This window comes from Herpailurus yagouaroundi, unplaced genomic scaffold (assembly GCF_014898765.1).
Source record: "Herpailurus yagouaroundi ecotype Mexico unplaced genomic scaffold, PumYag 77, whole genome shotgun sequence".
Taxonomy (NCBI): Eukaryota; Metazoa; Chordata; class Mammalia; order Carnivora; family Felidae; genus Herpailurus; species Herpailurus yagouaroundi.
In genome coordinates, this window is record NW_024412388.1 from 14,440,730 (window position 1) to 14,467,187 (window position 26,458).

The 26,458-nt window shown below is 52.2% G+C and overlaps 1 protein-coding gene across 7 annotated transcripts in view; it reads right to left on the minus strand.

Moving 5' to 3' along the window:
- The window catches only part of TMCO4 (transmembrane and coiled-coil domains 4), a 95,979-nt gene that overhangs the window by 43,405 nt on the left and 26,116 nt on the right, over positions 1–26,458 (minus strand). For all 7 annotated transcript variants that reach the window (XM_040463207.1, XM_040463199.1, XM_040463217.1 and 4 more), the window contains 6 exons: positions 14,875–15,007; positions 8,222–8,319; positions 7,872–7,982; positions 6,965–7,084; positions 2,481–2,645; positions 1,437–1,573 (listed from right to left, as the gene is read on the minus strand). In XM_040463207.1, the coding sequence (XP_040319141.1) occupies positions 1,437–1,573; positions 2,481–2,645; positions 6,965–7,084; positions 7,872–7,982; positions 8,222–8,319; positions 14,875–15,007 (764 nt within the window). The remainder of the gene's footprint in view (positions 1–1,436; positions 1,574–2,480; positions 2,646–6,964; positions 7,085–7,871; positions 7,983–8,221; positions 8,320–14,874; positions 15,008–26,458) is intronic.

Here is a 26,458-nt window from a genome sequence, read left to right on the forward strand (position 1 = left end):
GTGCTCAACTGACTGAGCCACCCAGGCACCCCTATTATTTATTTACTTTGAGAGAGAGAGAGAGAGAGAGAGAGAGAGCGCGCGCGCATGGACAGGGGAGGGGCAGAGATAGAGGGAGAGAGAAGAATCCCTAGCAGGTTCTGTGCTGTCAGCACAGAGCCCAACGTGGGCTTGAACTCACGAACCATGAGACCATGATCTGAGCCGAAATCAAGAGTTGGATGCTTAACCGACTGAGCCACCCAGGTATCCCACCCCCCCGCCATTTTTAGATTTCTGACCTCAGAGCTGTAAGGTAATAAATTTGCGTTTCAAGCCAGTATGCCTGGGGTAGTTTGTTACAGCACCACGAGCAAACGAACACACATCGCATTGCCCTGGATGCTGATACCCGGGCTATTCCACGGGAGAGGATAAACGTCTACCTTGTTTAAGCCGAGGCCACTCTGGTCTCTGCCTTACTTCCAAACCTGCCACAGGACCTCCCTATTTCTTCTGGCACAGACACAGAAATCAGATGGGGGCTGGGGGTCTCAAGCAATTTACCCGCTGTGGCAGAAACTGCTAGCTGTCCCTCAATATCCATCCTCCCCTTCCCATAGCTGAATTTCAGCTGGGTTCACTGACACCCAGAATAAAGACGGCGTCCCCCAGCTTCTGCGGCAGTAGGCGTGGTCCTACGGCGAGGGTCTGGCCAATGAGACGTCAGTGGAAAGGTTACAAGGCCTTTCTTTTTCCTGCTTACCTGGAGGGCGGATGCTGGCATCTGGTACCACGAGGTCAAGAGCCCCTACAGCAGAGCAACAAGCCAGACGGCCCTTTGCTGCCTCGCCATGGCACAGTGTTCTAGTGCAAGACTGCCTTCCTAGGCTTCTCCTCGAGCAATAAACTCCCACCTCGCTTAAGCCACCGTTATTTGGGGTTTTCTCTCGCCGCTAAAACTAATCCTAACTGCACAGTCATCTCTGAAACTTTCCCCCAAACTTCTGTTTCCATTTACTCAAGTTTATTCTGAAGTTACGGGGGGGGGGGGGGGCATGCAGTTTAATTTCCCTGGTAAGTACTGGATTCAAATTTTAAAAGTATTCCGATTGTTTATCTTCCTGATCATTTTACACGGTATTTGGACCACGGGACATCTGCTCAGATGGTGGCTCTAGACTTCCAGGAGGGAACACCTGCCCTTGTCCCTTCCCTCAATGTCCCTGTTATTCAGTCTTCACCTCACTACCTGCGAGAAACGCACAACCCACAATTCTCACTGGTCCATCCTGGGATATTCTTGTGACTTGGACTGTAGGGGCAGTGAAGGCCATCCACCCCCAAAAAGCCACTGGGCTACCTCCATGTGGGCTTGTCTTTAGGGCTGACATCTGTGCACAAGTCAGTTTCCACACTTCCCTTCTTCCCTGCACCTCCCCCAACAGCCCAGGTACCTGCTGCCGGGAGAGCAGGATGTGGGCCAGGTGCTTGCCAACCTCTGCGGATCGATGGAGACACACGCCCCAGGGGTTGTCGATGACGTTGGCGACAGTGAGGAGTGAGGCTGGCCAGGTCAGGGCAGCCACGATGCCTGGGGAGGTGGGATATCAGTGATGAAAGCAGTGGGGAGAGGTCCTTCTCGGGAAGTGGTGGGCTGGCCAATGGATGCCCGAGTGAATGTGTGCAGAGTCTTGAACTTGGAACCTGTTAAGTTTTCCAAGTGCTGTCAAACTGCTATTAGAGCAATGAAGAAAACTGATGCTCATGCATTTCTGACTCATGGACTAAATTCCTTCTGTTCAAGCATCGGTCATCAGTGACATGCCCAAGATGGCCTCAGTTTGTCACCCGACCCTGTATCCTCCCGCTTTGTGTTATAATTCTGCAGGGCCCGGGCCCCTGCCCCTGTCCTGCGCTCCACTCTAGCCTTGGCCATGTGAGTTGCTTAGGCCAATGAGCTATTAGTCAACGTGAAGCTTGAAACGGTTTTGTGCGTTGGGTCCAGGCTCTCATGCGCTTCTAGCGCTGGTGTGGGCTGGCCTGCTGATCCCAGGAGGAGGTGAGAGACAAATGGAGCAGGGCTGAGTTGTCCTAGTTGCCCCAGACCAGGCTAGCCCAGATCGGCGGACATTTGGCTGACCCACGGACGCATGAGCAGGCCCACCTGAGATCAGCCAAATGAAGCCTTACGACTTCTCAGCTATTATGAGAAATGATTGCTGTTTTAAGCTACTGAGTTTTGGGGTTGCTTGTCATGCAGCAATAGCTAACTGATACGCCGTGTGACAACGTGATTGGCTGTTTACCGGTCGCCTCCCCACAGAGACCATAAACTTGATAGACAGGAATGCAGTCTTAACCTCTCTGTGTTCCTAAGACCCAGCACGGTGCCCGGCTCACCGGGGGCCTCAGGCACACAAAGATATATATGCTACTGGTGTGAGTTGGGAGCTGTGGGCCTGCTGCTGGCGGTAGTGGCCGGGTCGGGGGGTGCTTACCAGACAACACTGTGTACTTCAGGGCCTCCTGGGCTACCATGTTGGCGAGACCACTGAGGATGGTCTCCAGGGCATTGCCGAGCTCCATCAGGTACTTGGCCTCCCAAGCCAGGCAGTACTGCTCGCGGCTGCGGGCCAAGGCCGCCCACGGGGCACTGAAGGTACCTAGGAGAGAACGCAGGTGGTGGGGGGGGGTCTCTCCTGTCTGTGACAGAGGGTGGCCCACCCCACCTTCCCAGACAGGTGGTGACAGGGGACCGCTTGCCCTTGTGGGGAGACAGAGCCCCGCCCCCCCCCCACACTGATGAGCGTCAGCTGTTAGCAGAGCAGACAGAGTGCAGCGCCACCTTGTGAGTCAGCAGGCTGCGGTTCAAGTCCCAATTCTGCATTCCGTAGTAGCTGGGTGACCCCAGGCATAACCACTTTCCTACCCTGAGCCTTACTGCGCTTATCTGTGCAGTAGGAGATGAGTATTTATCTCCTTCTATAAAGTGGGTAGGAATGAAGTCTTCGAACTTCCGTGCACGTGAAGTGCTACTCTGTCTCTCCCTGCAGAAATTCTGGCCATCAGCTGCCAGGGACATACAACAGGAACGTGCACTGCACACGGGGACGAGCAGCTGGCTCTGTGAACCAGTGGCAGGTCATTCAACAAGCTCGGGCTGGGAAACAGTCTGGAAGCTTGGGGCAGAGGTATCTGAGCCCGGCTCTGCCACGATCTTGCTGGGTCAGCCAATGCTTCCGGGCCTCGGAAGCATTCCCACTTAGGGACGAATTAATGGGGAGATGTGGACAGCACCACCACAGTGACCAACGTCAAGCAGGAAGTATAATGTCCCTCCTTTTCCTTGCTCTGTGCCCTCCTTCTGCCCCTAGGATAGTGTCACCTCTCTGCATGACACTGTAGCCCTCTGCCCTCTGTGATGTGGCCCCTGCCTCCTTCCCAGTCCCTCCCTCATCAATGCCTCACTTACGCCCTGCCCTTCAGAAACACATTTCACCTTCTCATGGCCTCTGAAATAGGGTGCCACAATTAGTCTGATTTAAATTCTTTTTTTTTAACGTTTATTTATTATTGAGAGACACAGAGCATGAGCAGGGGAGGGGCCGAGAGATGGAGAGACACAGACAGAATCTGAAACAGGCTCCAGGCTCTGAACTGACAGCACAGAGCCCGACATGAGGCTTGAACTCACAGACCGTGAGATCATGACCTGAGCTCAAGTCGGACGCTTAACTGACTGAGCCAGCCAGGTGCCCCTAAATTAGCCTGATTTTATAGCTGAGGAAACCAAGCCATCCAGCCCTCTGGCTGGGCACAGACAGGGACATGCACACATCATGCTGTCACTCTATTCTGGGAGAAGGGAAAGGGGCCCAGGAGGATGCCTGACCAGTCCCCCCGCCCCATGCTTTCCTGCCTGTGGCCCCAGTGACCTTTCCAAAACAGAACTCTCCTCCCCCCCCCCCCCCCCCCCCCGAAACCACCATTTTCTCCCTTCACTCCTACTTGCCCTTGAGCTTGTAGTTCAATCACCTCTTCCACAGGGAGGCTGCGTGGCCCCTCTGGAGGAGCAAATGCCTTTCCGCCGTAAGTTCTCATACGGCCTGCAGTCACACGCTTACTTTTGCGACTGTCTGTGTGAAGCACGTCTCCCACAGCCTGTTTGCCAAGGACCAGATTCTCAAAGCCCAGTGATATGGCACAGGGTAAAACTCATGAAAACACGACGATGAATGAATGTGCACCATCAGCTTCCCGGAGGCTTCGGGTTCTGGACGTCCGCTACCTGCCCGACTCAAAGGTGTCATCCCTACCTAAGGGCGCCATGCGGACACGAGGACCACCCTGGAGCTGCTCCCTGCTCTGCGGGGACCCTGCCATGGCTCTGCAGCAGCTCAGGGTGGAGAGCAGGGGCGGGGGAGGGGGGGCGGTGGGGAGAGTGAGGGGGAGGAAGGTAGGCCGTGCCGGGTCACCGGCCTGGGCTCGCACCCGGCTCAGTAGCTTCCTGGTCGCTTGGCTCGCAGCTAGCCAGGCCACCCTTGTGGGCCTCGGCTTCCACATCTGTAAGAATGGATGATACCTTCTGACTTCCGAGTGTCGTGGGGCTCCCGTGAGATGTTGCATGAATAGCATTCGATACATGTAAAGCACTGTATCGCCCCGCGGCCCAGAACACGGGGTGTGGGGCCAGACGGAAAGAAGAGTGGTGAGTCCTGCCCCAGTCCCTGGCTACCCAAGTGGACCCTGAGCAGCCCTTACGAGTGTCAGTTTCCTCATCTATAAAATGGGGGTGACATTGATGCCCACCTCCCCGGCTTGCAGTGAGAGACCAAGAGAGTGAGGCAGGCAACACGCTTGGCTTAGTGCCTGGGTTAGTTCCTGTTCCCTACAAAGAGGTGGTCATTATTGCATATAATCCTATCCAACGAAAGGGTGGGTCAGGAGACACGGGTTTGAATCCTGCATTAGCCACGCCCCTGAGCTCACATGACCGCCCTGGGTTTTGCCCTCCTGCCAGATCAGGACAGGAAAGGCCCCCACCTCAGAGGGTGGATGTCAGGCTCTCGGGAGGTAACGCATCCAAGTTCCCATTGAGAGGGTAAAACGTCTGACTCAGGGTAGGCACGGGCGAAGTGCTCAGCTGACACCAGAGGCCCGCTGTGTGCAGATGGGGCCTGGCGATCATATACCAATGAGACTGGCACCTGGGAAGGCCGCCACACAGAGATGGGGCATTTTCTCACTCGCTTTCTTCTGCATCACGTAGAAGGACTGTGGCTTCCAGCCTCAGAGCCCAGAGATTTGGAAACTCAGGAGGCTGTCAGCATGGGTCTGGCTGGAATGTTCCAGATTCCCTGGCCCACCCTGCTCCCTCTCTCTCTGTGATGAACTGTTTATGGAGCCTCACACTGGGCACTTGCAACAGAGAGCCAGGCAGTGGGTGGACTATGGTGTTAGTCCTCGATGCCACCCTGGTTGGCCTCTCCCCCAAAACACAGATTCAGATTAGAGCAGCAGAGGGAACTAATGTTTGCGGAAAGTCAATGAGAAACCAGGTGCCTTCCATGTGCTCTGTTTAATTTAAACTTTGTAAGTGTCTTGAAAGGCAGAGATAATTTGTTCTACCTCACAAATGAAGCAGCTGAGGCCCAGAGAGGGTAAGTAACTTGCCTGAAGTCACGCAGTCAAGATGTACTGATCTCGCACCTACTTAAAAGTCCTTTCTACTTGAAGCCATATGCTTCGATCCTTTGCTCTTTCCCACTTGCTCTGAGGATAAATACAAACTCCTTGCCATACCTCACATGCTCCAGCACGATCTGACCCTGCCCACACTCCTGTCTTCTAGCTCCCTGTTCCAGCCATCCCGTGGTCCTTTGTACCTGCTGCCCCTTTACTTAGTGTATACTTCCTGCTCCTTCTTACCCAGTTAACGCCCAGTCCTTAGCCCAAAGTCACTTTCTCCAGGATCCTTTCCCTCATTCCCCAGAAACACTCCTGATTTCCTCTATTGTGCCATCCATAGAACTTCCCTGTAATTACTGCTCAGTGGTCTTTCTTCCACCCGGGACCATAAGTTCCATGAGAGCAGAGGCCATGACTGTGCCGCTCACCACTGAATTCCTAGGGCCTGGCTCAGTGTCTGGCAGGTGGTATGAAGATACTCTATAAATATTGCTCAATGGACGAATTAATAGGTGAATGGGTGGGTGAATGGATGGATGGGTAGATGGATGGTTGGGTGGATGGGTGGATAGATGGATGGATGGATGAATGAATGGGTGGTTGGCTGGATGAACTGATAGACAGTTGGATGGGTAGATAATAGATAAATGCATGGATAGATGCATAGATGGATGGATACATGGATGAGCGGGTGGAGAGATGAATGAGTGGATAGGTGAGTGGGTGGATGGGTAGGTGGATGGATACATGGATGGAAGGGTGGATGGATGATGGATGGATGATGGATGGGTGGCTAGATAAATGGGTGGGTGGATGAATGGACAGATAACTAGATGGATGATGGACGGATGGGTGTGTGGATGCATCAGTGGATGAGTAGATGGGTGGATGGAAGGGTAGAGATGGTTGAGTAGGTGGATTGTTGGGTAGGTGGATGGAAGGCTGATGGATGGGTGGGTGTGTGGACGATGGATGGATGTGGGTAAGTAGATGGACGGTTGACAGATGGATAGATAGATGGATGGGTGGGTAGGCGGGTGGAAAAATGGAGTGTGGATAGATTGGTGGATAGATGAATCGGTGGATGGACACGGGATGAAGTCATCTCACCTCCTTGAGCCTCGGTTTCCTCCTCTGCAAAATGAGGCTCCCCTTCCCACCGTCTAGAGACATCCACAGGCAAGAGCCTAGGCCGGGGTCTGGCCCACAGCAGCAGTCAGAGTCATTCAACACCCACCTCTCCCCGCTCCACTCCCCCACCCTCATCCTTCTTTGCTTTGGCCCCGGTCCTCACGGTATTTGCCAGACGCCAGCCACCCTGTGATGGCGATGGTGATATGCAGCTGCCTGCCTTCTGTCAGAGGCAGAAATGTGAACTCTTCAATGGCCCCGACACGCTTCTTCATCTTGTATCCTAAAGACGTAGATACAAAAATGAGGATGGGATTAGTGAGAGCGGCTCTCTGTGCTCTCAAACTCACAGTGAGTGCCAACTGTTTGCCTGGCCCCTGGAAACATGTCTCATTTTTTAAATCGTTAAAGGTAGGTGCCATTATTGTCCCCGATTACAGCCAAGGGTCAAAGGCTTCCAAAGGCTGGCCAGCTGTAGTGGCAGAGCTGGGGCTGGAACTCGCTGGCCCACTGTGACTCCGTTGGTTCTATGTGTTTTCTCCTGCCCATGCGTGTCATGGGTGTAATATACGCCTCTCAAAAAACCGGATCAAACTGATGAGGATTCTCAACATGGGGAGGGATGGACCCCACCTGAGGAGTGGAACAGGAAGCTCTGTGTGTGACTGGGGGGCTACTGGCACATATGATCTGGAAAACCCACCCAGGAGACACTGGTAATTTCAGGGTATCCTCGTGGCCTCTGAACATGAAGAAGCCCATGTGTTTCCGAGGTGGCCTGCCTGGAAATCTCCTGGATGGAGACCAGCAGGTCCAATCAGACCCTCCTCAGAAAATCTGTCCAGGGGCAGGTGCTCACATCCAGCTCTTTTCTGACCCACGCCAGGCTCCTGGGGCAGGTCTCTGGGAAGCCTGCTATGGGTTCTGGCTGGGACCCAGCGTGAGAAAAGCCGTATCCTCCTCCGTCCCCGGGGGAGCCGTCTTGGGTGAGAATCTGGGCATGTTTTGGAACAGCCGGGCGCCCCTGGCTGAAAAATCCCCCCTAGGCCACCACCCCTTTGGAGCCTTACCTGTCAGGCCGGCTCCAGCCGCACCAAACAGCGAGGTCAGGACAGCGATGCCAGCCACCGAGCCCAGGGCCGCTGCCCCGGCACTGCCGATGATAGTCGCCCCGGTGACGCCTGGTTGGTGAAGATGGGAAGATGCGGCCCACTGGGTTCTTCCCCCGTCAGCTGCCCAGTGCCTTCCACGGATGCTTCCAACGCTAATGAATGTGCTTTCTGCTGACAGAGCACCTAGTGCGAGCTGGGGCCACCTCCCAGCTGCCCTCCTTACGCTCTCCTCTCTAGCTTCGAGCCTGGCACCGTCCCTGGCTCCGCGCTGGCCCACGTGCCACCGGCTCAGCCTGGGCCGGCCTTACCGATCACCGTCCCGCCTCCGACAGTTGCCAGGCCTATCAGGAGATAGCGCTTCCATTTCCTCCGGTTTTCCTTCTTCTTCCGGGATGCCTCAGCCGTTCTGGGGGAAAAGAGGTTGGTCGTTAGGGCTGGCTGTGCCTGGGAGCCCGTGAGGCCACCCCGCCCCACTCAGCCCCCAAGACTGGGATTGATGCTGCCATGCAGAGCAAGGTACCAAAGTCACCCTGGGCCCATCGATGGTTTTAAAAAGCTGGAAAGTTTCTACAACCCAGCTGGGAAATCCCAGCGAGTGGGACGTGCTACTTACCCGACCGATCCATCCTAACAGGGTTGCAATTTGAATAACAAAAAGACAAAAAAATAGTAATAATAGCAAGAGCAGCACAAAAAAAAATATCTTGGAACAGACGGACCCAGAATGAGTAGCAAATATAATCACAGACTCCGTCACCGCCATCTTCCCATCCCTCCCTGCCCCCCACCATCTGGTCCCAGCTCCCTCGGGAAAGGTCTGCCAGTTGGAGACCTTGGCCTTGGGGCAATAGCTAGAATCAGTCAGACTTGACACTTAAAAGCTATCAAGTGGAGCAGAAAGGAGGCACTTGGGGTGAACGGGGTCAGGCGAACGGGAGAATGGCCGCCGTGAGTGTCCCTGCGCCTGGCTCTGGCGTCTGGCGAGCAGCCCTCGCTGCTGTGGGGCAAGAAGGAGGAGGACGAGGGACCAAGGGCAGGTCGGTGAGGTCTTCACGAGCTCGAACTCTGAGCTGACGGTGGAGTTTGGACAGCAACTCAACGTATGGTGTGATAGCAGACGATAATGATAAAGAGGGAAAATGGTTAATATTTACTGAGGAATTCCTTCTCGCTGGCCACTGTGCTTTGTATTTCAAGTGGGTTATCTTATCCTGGAAGCAGGATCATTATTGTCCGAGCTGGGCGCTCAGGATCTGCTATGCCTTCTGGTTCCCTGCCAGCTCACCTCTATAAATTCTTGTCCTACGTCCCTCCTGGGTGTTCAGGACAGCCCTTTGCAGCTACTTCACTACAGGGAGGCGGAAACATGGAAGATAAAAGTCTCCATGCACGGGGCGCCTGGGTGGCTCCGTGGGTCGAGCGTCCAGCTTCAGCTCAGGACGTGATCTCACGGTTCATGAGTTCGAGCCCCATAGAGTTCGGGCTCTGTGCTGTGAGTGCGGAGGCTGCTTCAGATCCTCTGTCCCCCTCTCTCTCCGCCCCTCCCCTACTTGCATTCTCTCTCTCTCTCTGTCAAAAATAATAAACATTAAAAAAAAAACATCTCCATGCACACCACAGGTGCTGGTTTCCCAGGGCTGAAATTCATGCCATCAGACGTGGGATGAGATGTGAACGGTGCGCATCTAGCCAAGTGGAAGGCAAGGTGGCGACACAGAGTGTGGGTTCTGACATCAGAATTCGACCCTGTGAACTTGACTCTGACCTCTGCGGTGTGGTACTGGAGCACCAGGTTTGATTCTCCCTGCCTGCACTGGCCCTCCCCGCAGAAAGATGACATCCTTGCCCTGTGGAACTGAGGGGCCCCGTGACCCACTTCAGCCACTGAAACGTAGGCAGGAGGGAGGTGTATCACTTGTGGCACAATCTTTAAGAGTCAGTCAGATGAGTATCCTGCTCCGCCCTGAATCAGCAACGTTCCAGATGGAAGTCACTCTGTCACCCCAGGCCCAAGACAGTGTGGACTAAAGCCACCGGGGTGTGCAGTGGACAAGTACTGGGGAACAGGACCCACAGCTTTGCTGCTGTAAGCCATTGAGATGGGGCGGTCATTTGTTACTGCAGCAAAACCCAGTCCATCCCGATGGGAGAGCCACTTACTAACTGTGTGACTAAGCACCAGTCTGACTTGCCTCACCCAAGTGGGGATAATAATAGCACTTAATCCCTGGGGGCGTCATGAGGTTAAGTGAGATCATCCACATCCAGTGGCTGGCATATTGTAATGGGTCGGTATGTTTGCTGTTATTATCATTCCTTTTATTACTACAACTTATTCCACACACAAGGCTGGAGATACACTTTGGCCCTTAATTGCTAGCACCATTCCAGGCAAACAGGAAGACTGGGAATGAGCTGCTTTCGGCAGAGTTCAAGGTCTGAGGTGAAACGCAAGCTGCTGAGGACGTGCAATAAGATCGCGCACTGGGACAAGTGGCTGGGTCTGTGAATCAGCGGCATCTCGTTTAACCAACTCGGGCTGGGAAACAGTCTGGAAGTTTGGGGCAGAGGTATTTGAGCCCAGCTCTGCCATGATCTCTCTGGGTCAGCCAATGCTTCTGAGCCTCAATTTTCTCCCTTAGGGACTGGCGATGGGGGGATATGGACAGCACCACCATAGCGATATATACAGTATAACCCCGACTGTCTGCCTCCCTCTCTCCCCACCTCTGTGTCCTCCCTCTGCCTTGAGGGCAGCGTCACCTTTCCCACATGACACCTGGCCCCTGCCTCCTTTCCAGCTTCACTGCTCATTACTTTCTCACACTCTGCCCTCCAAAAACACACTGCCTACGCCTCAGTCCCTGTGCTCCTGGGACCTCCACGGTTTCACCTTCTCACCTTCCTTTGACTGGCTAAACATTAGTCACCATTCAAGATGACATCATTCCTCCTCCAGGAAGCCTGCCTGAGCCCTGACTCTGGGGCCCCTAACCTACTCTGTCCTCAACATGGAATTCTAGACCATTGTTTTTCAAAGGGTGGGGCTTTGTCTCAACTGCATCACAAGCCCCCAGGGTAGCTGTTAAAAGCACCCACGGTGGGGGGGGGGGGGGCGCCGGGGTGGCGCAGTCGCTTCAAGCATGGCACTTCGGCTCAGGGCATGATCGCACGGTTCATGAGTTCGTGAGCTCGGGCTGTCTGCAATCAGCACTGTCCCCCCCTCTCTGCCCCTCTCCTGCTTGCACATATTCTTTCTCTCTCTCTTAAAAATAAATAAACGTTAAAAGGGAAAAAGACACCACTTCCTGGGCCAGAAGCTCTGGGCAGGACGGTGGGAAAGCTGGACCTGGAACAAGCCGTCCAGGGACCCGCTGTATCTTGAGTTGGAGGATTGCACAGATAGGACCTTTCCTGCTCGCCGCCCTCAGCAGCTTGTCCACGGCTTGGGACCTGGAAGGTGCTCAGAAAACACCTTTCTCGAGCAGAACCTCATCACTCCAACAAGGACTGGACGTAAACATATTGCTGCAGTATCTATCCCCCCGATCACTGCCCACATCTACAAAGCCAGCGCAGCATTTTGGCTAAATATTCAGGCAGAGAATAGGCCGACCACCATCAATAATAAAACTTCTGAGATATTCGGACAAATCTGGAATGTTATAAAATTGCATAAATTTCTGCTCCTACATTGTTCCTGCAGTGACATCTGCACATCCATGATACTAGATAATCTTCCCTTTTAGCTGAGTTCATGGAAGGGGAAACCCAGAGCCTAAAGGGAATAAAATAACTAAAAAGTAAATGTGGTTCTTGAAGCTGTTTTATTTCAATGTATGAGTGCTGGTACAATCAAATCAATTTTACAAAGATTAGATGGATGATACACTCTAATCTCTAGTATTCAGCTTTGTATTATTGTTGGAATGTTCATAAAAATTTGCTGGATCAAAGAGAATACAGTATTTTCCCCAGAGTTATTCAGCTAATTCCCTCTCCAATGTTTACCTGAACTAATCTCCTTATTTAAGTCCTCAAACGTTAATAACTGTTTTGTACGTAAAATGAACAGCTTTCCCAATCATCCTTAATTATCACAGCATTTTACCCCTGCAATTAATTCCATTGTGTGAATTTCAACATCTAAAGCACCACAATGTTGGCTCGGAGTTACGTCTACAATGCTTCCTATATTAGGAAGTGGGAATTCAGATCACAACACTAAATCCAAATGGAACCCTGTCCCCATCACTGACTGCCTACGGGTTAGATACCTGGCCAATCTCTGCCATCCTACCTATGGTCCTGGCCACATTCATGCCTCAGGATGCTAGAAATGACCTTGAGTTGGCGTTGCATGTGAGCCTTCCCAGGCCAGAGGCTGAAGCCATAGTGAAGGGCGAGACACCCACACCGCCTGTCTCACGGATCCACAAATAAATGTTGCCCACGGCTATCTCCTCTCCCATGACAGGGTGGTTCTTACCCTTATCACCATCACCACCACCTTCTTCTTGTTTTCTTTTTTAATCACCTTCTCCAGTTCATAGACAGTGAGTATATTTCTGGGAGGTCTGGAGACACTTTCCTAGTAAACACTCAGAAAGCCCCATTAAGAATTATCTTTACTGCTTTTTTTCAGAAGGAAGGAAGGAACTGGGGCTTGTCAACCATGAGGTGAGGGATGTACTAAGGGCCGTTCAGAGGGGTATGGTAGTTGAGTCTGAGGGCGCCACTGGCCAGTGGTGCAACCTTGGGTGAGGCAGTCAGCCCTCTGACCTTCTGTTGCTTCTTCTGCGAAACCCTCATGGGCTTGTGTGCCCATCTTGTCCCGCATCTACTAAGGGCTCAGTGAAAGTTAGATGTTGACCATGTCATTCTGATGTGATCAGTATCAGCCTCCAGCAGCACAGCAGCCAACATTTACTGGCACCTACTATGTGCTAGGGCACTGTTCCAAGTTTTTGATATGTAGCCGTTTAATCCTTGCAACAGCCCTATGACGGGGATACTGCTATTACCCCCATGTGGGAGGTGAAGGAAATGAGGCACAGAGAAGGGAGGTCACCAAGCCTGTGGGGGAAGCCTGGATGGCCTCAGGGCTCAGACGGGGACCTGAGAACAGCAATGTGGTACCTTACACCTGAACTAGAGTAGCAAAGGATCGCCTCAGGGTGTCGAGTGATAAGCTCACCTTGCAGAAATGCAAACCTTGGAGCTAAAAGAAACCTGCACAAAATTTGATCCTGTACTTGTATAGGTGAAAAAAAAAAAACTGGTGCTGTTGACCAGAGAGGGAAAGCCACATGCCCAGGGCCACACAGACACTTAACAGAATCACGCTGAGACTAGGCCGAGACTAGGTCTCCTGGCCCAACAGTTGTTAGCTTCCTCTGGGTCTCAGACCCTTCCAGAGCCCACAGGTAGAACCTGAGAGGTCTCTACGGTCCCTAAATTGGAATTAAAAAAATTACACACATGGAGTATTTTTTGAGGAAAGGGAATATCAGCAATGATGACTGTACTACAGCAAATGATGATGTTTATCAACTAGTTTACTCCATGCAAAGCCTGCTCAGAGCACTTGTATGAACTCATTTGAGCCCTATGAGAGACCTAGAAGGAGGGTGCTATTATTATCCCCATTTTGCAGAGAAGCAAACTGAAGCCCAGAGAAGTTAAATAATTTCCCCAATGTCACATGTTGAGAAGTGGCCATATTAGAACTTGTTTCACAGGGTCCCTGATCTGGCATTACTAATATTATCAGAACAAATCCTCTGGACAATACGTTTTTTCGGATGATAAGATTTCCAAACAAATAGCTAACAAAAACAAATAGCTCTCCCTTCATCTCAAGGTGTGTGTGTGCATGTGTGTGTATGTGTGTGCGTGCGTGGGCGATACATCCAAAGAATCTGGGCGGTGCTTGTGATTATGGGAATTGGCCTGGCTCCGGGTGTTTCTTTACTGACCCGGCTCTGGGAGTCAAAACAAGCCGGTTTTCAGGTTATTTCAACAGATCCAGTTTCCCCCTTTCTCAAGGAACCAACCCCTTCCTGGCAAGAGGGCAGCTCCAGCCCTGAACCTGGCTTCAAAGCTAACTTCCCAGTGGGGTTGAACTGGCTCAACCTGGCTGCTCAAAGATAGCCATGGCGGCCCAGACCAAAAGGACGCTGGAAGACGTGCCTGGTTCAAGGAGCCTGCAATTAGGCTGTGACTGGGATTGGCTTTATTGCTCTGGGATCAGATCCTGCGTGAGGTGTTCCACAAGGAGCTGAGCTCTGGCCAAGTCACCAGGATACTTTCCCTCTGCACACTCCTGACCACACAAAGATAGCAAAGTCGCTCTGCAGCTGGTAGGTATAGGTGGCCGTGGGGGAAGGGAAGGCCTCATATCTACTGAGCACTTGCTCTGTGCCAGCCCCAGGCCAAGCCCTCTACGTGATCCCATTCGTTTTTCACAGTGACCCTGGGAAGACTCTATCCTTACACCCATTCTACAGATAAGAACAGTGTGGTTTAGAGACGCTGGGGGCGGGGGGGGGGGGGGGGGGGGGGCGGGGAGCACCTGCCCAAGGTCAAAAAGCAGCTGGGTGTCAGAGGTAGGATTTTAATCTAGGCCACTCTGGCCCATGGACAAGATGTCATGAGAGCCTGAGGCGGAGCGGGATATTGGGGCCATCAGTGTTAAAGTTATAGACTCACAGGCCTCAGGAATAATCCATTCAATCCCCATTTCCTACAATTGAGGACGGGGGCCCCCGAGAGGGGAAGTGACTTGGTAAGGCCACACAGCAAGTCAGGGCTGCACTGGGACTCTCGGTCCAGTGCTCCTTCCACTTCAACGGACCATCTCTTAATGGGGTCATGGGGAGAGAAGGGGAACCTCTGTTATCCGAAAAGTGCAAGTTCCTGATTCCTGGCAAGTGGAGCTAGGGTCACAGGGCTCCCTTACTCAGATTCCTCCTCTTTGGTTTCCTTCAGGCTCTCAAGGAACGTCTCTTCAAGGAGATCCAGCTCCCCCACGGGCACTCGGAAGAGGGAGGTCATGTGGCAAATGAGGACTCGGGCCCGTGCATCATAACACCCTCGAAAGAGAGACACAAGGGCAGAGAATCAGTTTGGCCTTTAAGCACAGCGACATTAACAGCGGTGTAACGGATAAAACCCACACCCTAGAAACGTCCTACATGCACAACCCCAGGGAAGCGGTCCGTTAAACCACAGGACAGACTCCCAGGCAGAATAGTGTGCAACAATGAAAACCACTGATAGGGAGTAAGATGGTCTTTTTCACCAGTCGAATGAGCAAAGATGAGTTCTTTCCAACCCCAGAGCTGTGAAGAAGGTGGTGAAAACAGGTAGGTGCTCGAGGACATTGCTGCTGGGAGTGTGTGTTGATTTTAACCGCTGAGGGCAGCAATTTGACAATATGGATCAAAAGCTGAGCACAGTGCACACCCCCAAAATCGTAGAGACAGAAAGGAGAATGGTGGCCGGGGGCTAGGAGAGGGGACAAGGGGAGTCAGTGATGATGGGGACAGACTTTCAGTTTTGCAGGATGAAAAGAGCTCTGGAGATGGATGGACGGTGGTGGGAGCACAACACGGCAAATTGGGGAATGCTACTGAATCGTACGGTTAAAAGTGGGTAAAATACTGATGTATATGTTACGTGTATTTTGCCGCAATTAACAAAAAGTGGGGGGGAGGAGGTGTGCATCCCCATTGGCCCAGGAATTCCATTTCTGAAACCCTAAATCTTTTTTTTAAGTGTTTGTTTTTGAGAGAGAGACAGAGAGAGATAGAGATAGAGAGAGACAGAGACAGAGCATGAGGGGGGGGGAAGGGGCAGAGAGAGAGGGAGACACAGAATCTGAAGCAGACTCCAGGCTCTGAGCTGTCAGCACAGAGCCCGACGCGGGGCTCGAACCACGAACATGATCATGACCTGGGCCGAAGTCAGACGTTCAACTGGCTGAGCCACCCAGATGCCCCTCTGAAACTCTAAATCTTAAGAAAACAATCCCAGATGTAGAAAACAGTAAGTGAAGGCCCTACTTTATAAGGTGAGAGTGATAACAATCTGGAGACTTCTAACATCAGGGGGTTAGACAGGTAAACCACAGCATGTCCACCCTGTGGAGAATAAGCCATTAAAAAAAAAAAAAAAAAAGATTCCTAAGAAGTTTGTAAATCTGAAAAAATGCTTATGTAATGAAAGAAATTTTTAAATGGAGAGATTTCTTGATAATATGGCATCAGGGCCCAACTAAGGGGGGAAAAAAAAACACTGCATAGGAAAAAGGGAGAGAAATAGACCAAATAGGATTTTTTTCCCATCCTTCCAAAATTATCGATAATGAGCTTGGGTTAATTTTCTAATTGGAAAAATTAAGCGACCAAAGGTGGTCTGTCCAAGCTCTATTTATTATAGCCCGGAAGCTTGTAAGAATGCATTAGTATCTGGTTAGTGCAGAGTGGGGACCTGAGGGTGCCCCATGTCAGAGAGTGACACGGCTCAGCCACCCAAACGAGACCGGGAATACACCCGTCCTCCTCCTTCATCCTCACAGCCCAAGGGCCCGGGACCCTTAGTTTATCCAAAAGCAGCTCAAATGTGTCCTTTCCCTGCTTCTCCCCCGCCCCCACCCCATTCCATTGGGAGGGCGGCCTTTTCGACCAGGACAGTCTGGTGGTCCCTGTTCTCTGTAGAGAACCTACATGGTGAGCTTAGCAGGGCAGCAAGGCGCCTCGGGGTGAGGCACGGCAGCACCTCAAGTCCCCAAACTGCCACCATAGTCTCCTGTCATCCGCTGACACTGGGGCTCCCCTCTGCCTCACCCAACTGGCTGCAGACTCTGGTGGGGACAAGAGGGGTGTTACTCGGACCCCTGACTGTCCCTGCAGGGACACAGCCAGATTTGAGGACCACTGGCCTGGGGGCCGGGAGTCGGAGGCACAGAGCTGCTGTTACTCCTGACTCTGCTCTCGGGTCTCCCTCCCTCAGTCTCCCACTTGCCCTCTTGATTCTTCCCCAACCCAGAAACAACTCCATGACTGGAGATGGGACTCCAGTCAGGGGTCTCACTCTGCTTTCTTTTTTCTTTGGTGACAATGAAGAAATCGGTCATGACAGAACCAAATGCAAACCCTAACTTGACCTATGAGACCCCCTGGTCAAAGTCCCTGACCTTGCCTTCTAGAATGTTCTTGCTTCAGGGCCTGTGCACTTGCTGTTTCCACTACCTAAAAAGGCTGATTCCTTAGATCTTCATGTGGGGCGTCTCCCTATTCAGGTTTCTGTTTATTTTTTAATGTTTATTTTTGAGAGAGAGAGAGAGAGAGTGAGTGAGCACGAGTTGGAGAAAGGTAGAGAGAGAGGGAGACACAGAATCTGAAGCAGGTTCCAGGCTCTGAGCTGTCAGCACAGAGTGCGGGGCTCGGACCCCACAAACCGTGAGATCATGACCTGAGTGGAAGTCAGACGCTTAACCGACTGAGCCACCCGGGCGGCCCTCAGGTCTCTGTTTAAATCCTCCTGCCCAGAGAGGCCTTCCTGACCATCCCTCCAGCACTCTCCATTCCTTTTCCCTGCATTTGGTTCCGCACAGAGCTTCCTACTGTCTCATATATTCATTTACTTGTTTGTCTCTCCTCCCAAAATATACATGTTATAAGGGTAATCACTGCTCTATCTTTAGTCCTTAGCATAGTGCTTGCCACAAAGAATAAATGTTCAATGAGTAACTTGACAGATCTGGGTAGGGACCCTCTCTGTGTGTCTAACCCTGGGCAAATAGCACGTCCTCATTCAGGTGGAAAACGGAAGTGGTGAGAGTCACCTCACGAAGTTTTGAGGAGAGGACTCCTGGTCCACGAGCAGCCCCTGATGAATGTCACCGAATTAGACTCCTGCGCTGGGTGTCCGCAGTGTGGGCAATCGCATTATACTAAAGTAGTAGTGGCTAGCCTTCAACATGACATAGCGCCCCCCCCCCAAAGTCCTGAAGTTTCAGCTTCTGTGGAATAGACCGGCTCCTTCCGTGCACTAGGGCACTCAGAGCGAGCCACGATCCAGTAGCCTTTGCCCTGCTGTCCTGGACTGCCTCCTTAGACAAGCAACTGTGTACGTGCTGGGGAACAGACACGTCGTGGCTTGGGATCACTAGGTCAGTTAAAGCCTCACACAGGAGCTCCTCACTTTCTCAAAGGATCAAAGACGACTGTACCCAGGTGATAGTCGAGCTGTGGAAATTCAGCCAGCCTTGGCCATGGGGATTAATTGGTGGCAATCATAATTACCTGCTAATTCATACTCCACTGGTTAAGCCAGCAGTGATTCAGCTTCTGGAATATAGGTTACCAGATGCACAGGAGATTCACCTCCCAAGATATTCTCAGGCATGGGGTTCTGGAACGTCAGCCTCCTGTAAGGGTCACTGGGGGCCAGGCTGCAGGATTTGGGGCTGAGGTTCTTTCCAGGAAGGTGGTGGGCAGTTGGGGAGAGGCAGGAGCCTCCGGCAACCTTGACACTGGGGTTTTCTGGTCTCTGCGGCCAACTTGCCGGGTGGCCCGAGTTCACTGCCCAAGGGCCCGACTATCCTGCTGTGGAGCTCAGGTCAAATGCCTGGGCCTTGTTCCTGGTTTTTCTTGTTGCCCTACCCCGACATCCAGTCCCACCAGTGCCGTCAGCTGCACCTCCACAATCTATCCTGAGTCTGACGCTGGCACCCGATTCCCACCACCGCCGCCTGCCACTGCCCCTGTGACCACCTTCCCTCTTCAACTACCAGCCGTCACGCAGGTACTCATGGCGCTCTCCCCAACTGAAAATTCTCCCGGTGCACTCACAATAAAATCCACACTTCCTCCCCTGGTCCGCAAGGCTGTACGTTAGCTGGCCCCTAGCCACCCTCCCTCTCCCGCATCACTTTCCACGGATTCCTGTGTCATGCACCAGTATCTGGCCCAACAGGAAGGCAACCTCCTTCCCACCCCAGGGCCTTTGCGCTTGCTTTTCTAACTCGAAAGCTCCTCTCCCGGAGCTCTGCCAGGCTGGTCCCTTCTCATCACTCGGGTTGCAAATATCACCTCCTTAGAGAAGCCATCAGCCTCTAAAGTACAGCAGCCCACTTCTGGTCATGCTGTCCCCACCCCCGGTTCCCACCACTGTTGGACCCGTGGATAGAGTTATTGTCCGGCTCTCCCCACCAGAGAGTCAGGCCCACGAGGGCAGAAACCTTGTGTTTGTTCCTTGTCTCCCAGTGCCCTGGACGATGCTCGGCAATTAGTAAGACATGTTGGCTCATTAACTAACTGAAGCTCTCCCTTGTCTGCCAGGACTCTCTGACATGCCCACTCTTTTCTGCTTCCTACCTCCAGCCGAGACTTATTCCCTATTTCCAGGACCATCTGAGTCCTGCTTCCCCAGGAGACAAGGAGACAGCGGCTTTACTGGGTAAGGCCTCTCTCCTCCTCTGGGTAGGGTCATCTCTTACAGTGATGAATTACTCTCGAATGTCAAAGTCTTCACAGCGCCTAGCATACTCTCTCTTGGACCTGTTTATCACTCAGTTCCTTCCTTAAGTGCTGCCTCCTCTGAGAAGTCCTCCCTGACTCTACTGCTTTCTATCCCTTTATCAGGAGGTATTTTCTTATCACCATTTAAAGCTAAATTTTTAGTTTTATTTATTTATCTTTTCATTTTTAAGTTTATTTATATATTTTGAGAGATGTGGGAGCAGAGAGAGAGGGAGAGAGAGAGAGAATCCCAAGCAGGCTTCACACCATCAACGCAGAGCCAGGCATGGGGTTCGAACACGAACCATGAGATCATGACCTGAGCTGAAATCAAGAGTTGGAGTCTTAACCAACTGAGCCACTCAGGCACCCCCTATCTATTTATTATTTATTTTTTTAATTTTTTTTTTAACATTTATTTATTTTTGAGACAGAGAGAGACAGAGCATGAGTGGGGATGGGGCAGAGAGAGAGGGAGACACAGAATCTGAAACAGGCTCCAGGCTCTGAGCGGTCAGCACAGAGCCCGACGCGGGGCTTGAACTCACGGACCGTGAGATCATGACCTGAGCTGAAGTCGGACGCTTAACCGACCAAGCCACCCAGGCGCCCCTATTTATTTTTTAATGTGCATTTAGTTTGAGAGAAAGAGAGCGCATGCAAGTGTGGGAGGAGTGGAGACAGAGAGAGAATCCCAAGCAGGCTCCACGCTGTCAGCACGGAGCCTGACACGGGGCCCAAACCCACAAACCGTGAGATCATGACGTGAGCCGAGATCAAGAGTTGGACGCTCACCGACTAAGCCACCCGGCGCCCCTAAAACTTTTCAATTTGCCTACTAGTTTATCGTTTTTGTCTCTCCTTCTAGGAAATAAGCTACAAATTCATTGTACGTCCCTAGCACCTAGCTCTGTGCCTAAAACCAAGCAGATGCGTAATTATCTTTGTAAGAGTGAAGAATGGAGTATTTGTAGGAATGAACGAATGAACGAGCGAACGAACGGATCTCAGTTGGGAGAGGTCCAAAATAGGGGAGGATAATTATGCTGGAAGAGATTCGTATCCCCTTCCGGCAGAAACACCCTGCGATTAATAATCATATTCATACTGGAAGCTTCACGTATGCACTGCTCACTCGAAACCACACTTGGTGCTGCCCTCCACATGCACTGATTCCCTGAACCCTCACAGCCACTACAGGAGGCAGCTGCTATGGTATCTCCATTTAATCAAAGAGGAAACAGAGGCACAGAGAGCTTGGTCGCTTGCCCCGGGTCGTCCAGCTGGTGAGTGGTGAAGCGGGCGGTCTGGCTGCAGAGGCTGTGCCCTTGTCCTGGCCCAGAACACAAGAGCCACAGCTGAGACAGCAAAACACGGTCTTGACGCACCTCCCAAGCTGACACATGGCTTTTGGCTTCCACTCCTCCTTCCTGGCCTCCCCTCGAATCTGTGTCAAGCTTTGATCTTCCCCAGCCTGCCTGGCAGTGGGCAGTGGGCCCCCACGACCGCCCCGGCTGCTCCTGTCCCAGTCCAGCGCCTGGGCGGGCACTTCTGGAAACCCACCCAAAGGACTAAGGCCAGAGAAGCTGGTCTCCTGAGGTCCCTTCCAGCTCAGAGATCTAAGGGTCAGCCCCAAGGTACCTGTCCCCACCCCCACCGTCCCCCCACTCTCTCTGGGAGGAACCTGCAAAAGTCCAAGGTCAGATGGGCTTGGAGCAGCCCCAGGGCAGCCTCTGCACCCCCACCTCTCGGGACCTCAGGAGATGGGAATCTCCAAGTCAGTGAGCATGTGAATCCAGATGTGGTGACGTGCGGTCTTGAGACCCACAATGGGAGGTCACAGGGGAGCTGGTGAAAATTCAGATCCCCAGGCCCCACGTGCAGGTCTGGCATGGGGCTCAGGAATCTGCACCTTTAACAAGCTCCTCAGGCGATCCTGGAGCGGGTGGTCCCCACTATGAGAAACACAGCAGGGGGCGTCCTGGTCTGAGAAGGTCTGGGCACCCTGATGCCCAGAGGCAGGGGCGTGACCAAGATGGCCCCTTGTGCTACCTGGGCGGGAAGGAAAATCATTGTCCACGGCACCCCTACTAAAGTGCCAGGTGTCACCACCCCAGGAGCTTGCACGTGTGATCAGCCGCCCTTCCAACGGTCTTAGGAGCTTGGAATGATGATGCTCAGCTTTGTACAAGAGGGAAGCCCAGAAGCAGGGAAACTTTCTAAGTCACTCATCTGAGAGAGAGATGGAGCCTGGATAACGATGCGGGGCTTATCTGATGCCAACGTTTCTGTTCATTCCACTGTGGCTGTCTTTTTTTTTTTTTAATGTTTATTCATTTTTGGAGAGAGAGAGCATTAACAGGGGAGGGACAGAGAGAGAGGGAGACACAGGATCTGAGGCAGGCTCCAGGCGCTGAGCTGTCAGCACTGAGCCCGATGTGGGGCTCAAACTCACGAACCACGAAATCATGACCTGAGCCAAGGTTGGATGCCTCACCAACTGAGCCACCCAGGCGCCCCTCTGTGGCTGTCTTTTATTTTTTTTAAAAAAATTTTATTTTTCAACGTTTATTTATTTTTGGGACAGAGAGAGACAGAGCATGAACGGGGGAGGGGCAGAGAGAGAGGGAGACACAGAATCGGAAACAGGCTCCAGGCTCCGAGCCATCAGCCCAGAGCCCGACGCGGGGCTCGAACTCACGGACCGCGAGATCGTGACCTGGCTGAAGTCGGACGCTTAACCGACTGCGCCACCCAGGCGCCCCTGTGGCTGTCTTTTAAAGGCAAATCTACTATGGAGTGAGTTTGGGGGTTCTAGGGCAATCCCATGAGGTCAGCGGCAAATCCTATTTTCCGTGTTCCGTGTTCAGGGGTATGTAGTGTATGCACACAATTCCAGGCATGGCCCTAGGCCATGGTCCACAAGCACATGTAAAGGTGACAAATCACCCTGTTCTTTAGATAATCTTGGTGTGGTGGTCGGTGGGAAAGGGAGCGGGGGCGGGGGGCGGGGGGTGGGTAGTGACGGGCTGGTGTGGGGAACCTAGGGATCTCAGCTCTGCCACCAGGGGGCAGGAGCGTGCCAGCCCCCCGGGTGAGCTCGGGGCGCCGGCACCCACCTCAGACACACAACCACGTACTGCGGAACCCCTTGGTGCCCAGCTGGTCCCTCTGGCCGAGGAAGAGCAAGGGGCGTGTCCGAAGTCACCCAGCGTGTTCATGACAGAGCCAGGGGCCAGAACCCGCCCTTCTGGGCTCCTTCCTCCCCAGCATCTCCCAAGAGAGAAGCTACTGCATTTTGCACGTCATTGTCCAGCGCTGTCCTGGGCACCAGAGGCCAAACAGCATCTCTGGAGTGTGGTGCGAAATGCCGGCTGCACCCCAGGACTTGTAATAACAAGGCTGCCCTCCCCACGTTTTCTTTTTTCTTTTTTTAATTTATTTTTGGGAGAGACAGAAAAAGACAGAACTTCTTACGCGAAGACCCCTGCTAAGAAGTCAGGACAGGAGGTACTACCCTGTTAGTGTCCACACTGTGCACCGTGTTAGGCAGGCTGGGGGATTGTTCACTCCTCTCCCAAGGGTCTGAGGACACACGTCTCAGCCTGTACACATACATCTGTCACCCAGCCTGCTGTGCCAGCATCCCCTCAACTGACCAACTTAAAAATTTTTTTTTTAACGTGTATTTATTTTTGAGACAGAGAGAGACAGAGCATGAACAGGGGAGGGTCAGAGACAGAGGGAGACACAGAATCCGAAACAGGCTCCAGGCTCTGAGCTGTCAGCACGGAGCCCGACGCGGGGCTCGAACCCACAGACCGCGAGATCGTGACCTGAGCCGAAGTCGGACGCTCAACCGACTGAGCCACCCAGGCGCCCCTCAACTCACCGACTTTTAGAAACTTCGAGACAATGTATCCCCATTTTTACACTAAGTGAACTTTTTTTGCATATAAAGAATCTACGCCTTACTCCAACCCCGTCCCACGCTGCCCACCACTAGGCCCTGGGTTTAAGCTTTTGTCTGCCTAGCGTCTTCACTTTGCGACGCAGAACACAGATGGAGGGATGCGACCTTTAGGACGGCCCCCCCCTCACAGGGCAGGAACTGAGCTCAGATTGTTCCAGGTATGAAGCCTGCCTTTTCCGTCCACGGCTTATTTCAGGGGGACAATTAAGGGCATGAGGGTGGTGACAAGGCTACTTCAAGGTCATGGTCCTTCAGCTCCACCTTCTCGTTCTTCCTGCCACCCGGGGTACCCCCTCTCAATTCTGACCTTGTCAAATCTCCTCAAAGTCAGCTACGAGGAAGAGGATTTTTTAATCAATTTCTACCTACGTGGGAAGCACAGCAGGAGCTAAGAGTAGACTCTAGAACCACGCTGCCTGTGTCTGAACCCTGGCCCCACCGCTTTGCAGCTGTGTGACCTTAGGCAGGTTATTTCCCTCTCTGGGCCACAGTTTCTTCTTTTGTAAAATGGAAACTGTAATAGCATCTGCGCATTAGGGTCACTGTGGCGTTTAATGAATTAGCATAAAGACTTAGCTCAGGGTGTGCACACAGTGGGCCCTCAAGGAGTATCAGCTATGAGGAGAACTACTCTCAGGGCCTCGCACAGAACCAGGCGCACACAGTGGGTGCTCAGTTCTTACCTGCCGGTGTTTGGACCGGTTTTTGATACTGATAACAGGTTGCATGAATCTCAAGTTGCAGACAAAAACACTCAGCAATCAGGTGATGGTGTTTGCAATTTCACCACGCCAAGACACCAACACCTCAGTCTTCTCTGATTCATCAAGGAGGGAGGGTTTGCAACTCAGTAATAAAGACATCACAAAGTAGAATCAAGTCTGTGCGAAGACTGCCTGGACGTCCAGTCCCATAGCCTGGAGTCGATGCTATCTTTGGATTCAGAGTACAGAGGGCAAACCCCACGATTCAGGTGAAGTTTCCTGGCCACCAGCGCAGAGCTCACGGTGACACTCACTTTGCCTTAAATGGAATTTCGAAACTTCCTTTGAAATGTAACCCTGGGCTACTCATTTAACCTCCTGAGCCTGATTGCCTCCCCAGTCAGTGGGGGTAATATTGCCTTCCTCAGCAGTTGACCTGAGGATTATATACTGTGTAGCAATTCCCAGTCCACGTGCAGAACCTAGGAGAGCAACTAGGATAACTTATAAAGACTACCAGCTGTACATAAACGGGCCCCACCTGAGATGGGCAAATTCTGGGTCCTAGAGCACTGGTTCTCAACCAGGGACATTTTTGCTCCCCAGACGACATTTGGCAACTTTGCAGACATTTTTGGTTGTCACAACCCAGGAAGGGCTACTGGCATCCAGTGAGTGGAGGCCAGGGACGCTGCTCAACGTCCTACAGTGCATGGACGACCCCAGAACAAAGAATGATCCAGTCCCAAATGCCAATAGTGCTGAGCTTGAGGAACCTGGCTGAGAGCTATCAGTTTGGATTCAGTGGAACCTTCACATAGAGAAGACTCATTTTTTCAGTTGTGTGGGGAAAGAGTGTGGTGGGTTGTTAGTGGATGAAGAGAACATGATTAGCGCACACACAAGTCCATCCAGCTGCCAAGATGGCACCGTCTGGTGACGAAGATCCCAGTACTGTCGGTAAAGGTCAAACTTCCAGGAAGTTCTGAGAAATGCCATCTTTCATACTGAATTTCTGGGCTGATTCCATGACTAATCACCCCACCTCACACCCAGAGAAAAACCTAGGGGCACAGAAAGCCTCTTCCTATTGTATTAGTCTCTGTAGAAGAAGATGGTTTAACCCTCAAGTTCAGACAAACCACCTTGCTAATATCCAAGCTCATTCTCTAAAGGAAGGCCATCCATCCACCCATCCATCCATCCATCCATCCATCCATCCATCCATCCTTCCATTTATCCATTCATTGATGCATCCATTCACCCTTCTGTCCACCTGTCCACTTGTTCTTCCTCCCATCCATCCATCCATCCATCCATCCATCCATCCATCCATCCATTCTTCTGTCCATCCTTCTATCCATCCATCCTTCCATCTATCCATCTAATAATTACTATATGCCTACTATGTGCCCATCAGTATGGTAGATGTTGGGATGCAATGGTGAACAAGCCAGACCAGGGCCCTGCCCTCGTGGAGTTTATGGAGGAAGTAAGTACCTAAAAAAATGGGCCAACAATGACCCTGATCTTCTCCTTCCAAGATCCCTAACTGTGCTCTTAGAACCAAAGACAGTTTTTGTTTGTTTGTTTGTTGTTTTTAAGGAGCATCTGGCTGTTGCCCCTTATTTTTATTTGATATTGCAGTTCAGAGAGGCTAAGTGGCTTGATCAAGGTCACACACCGAGGGCGTCTCAGGGACAGGGTAAGTATCCAGCTTTCCTGATTTCCAGGGCTTTGCCATTTACCTCTAACCCCCACCACATGTGAGCGGCACTCATGGCCAGCCCTGTTCACAGCACTTGGCATGTGTTTCTCACTGAATCCTTACCACCACCTTGTAAAGACTACTCTTATTCTCATTTGACACCTTAGGAAACCGAGGCACAGAGACGTTCAGTTACTTGCCAAAGTACAACCTGAATTTTAACACCCAGGCAGGCTGACTCCCGAAATGCCCCCACTTCTTGGTCCCTGGTTCTTCATTAATACGGATAAAGAGTTAGCCGTGACAACTACTGGCAAGCCAGTCCCACCTCGGGGCCTCATTTCCCCATCTATATGATGAGATGGCGGTCTAGATGGTTTCAGGGTCCCACCTCTGACCTCTGTAGACCTTTGAAACCCCAGCACCTGCCCCCACTGGGTCCCAGTGTGTTGCTGAAGCTACTCTTGTTCATGTCTGCAGGCACTTGGTGAGGCCATCAGATAAGCCAAAGGCCCCCCGATGTGATCGGGGACTCGTGCTATTCAGATACGGGGTTCTATGACATTCCGTGGGGACGCCTCTGGATATCCCAACCCTTGGGGGTAAAATCTGCTAAGGTTTTGGTTAGCAGT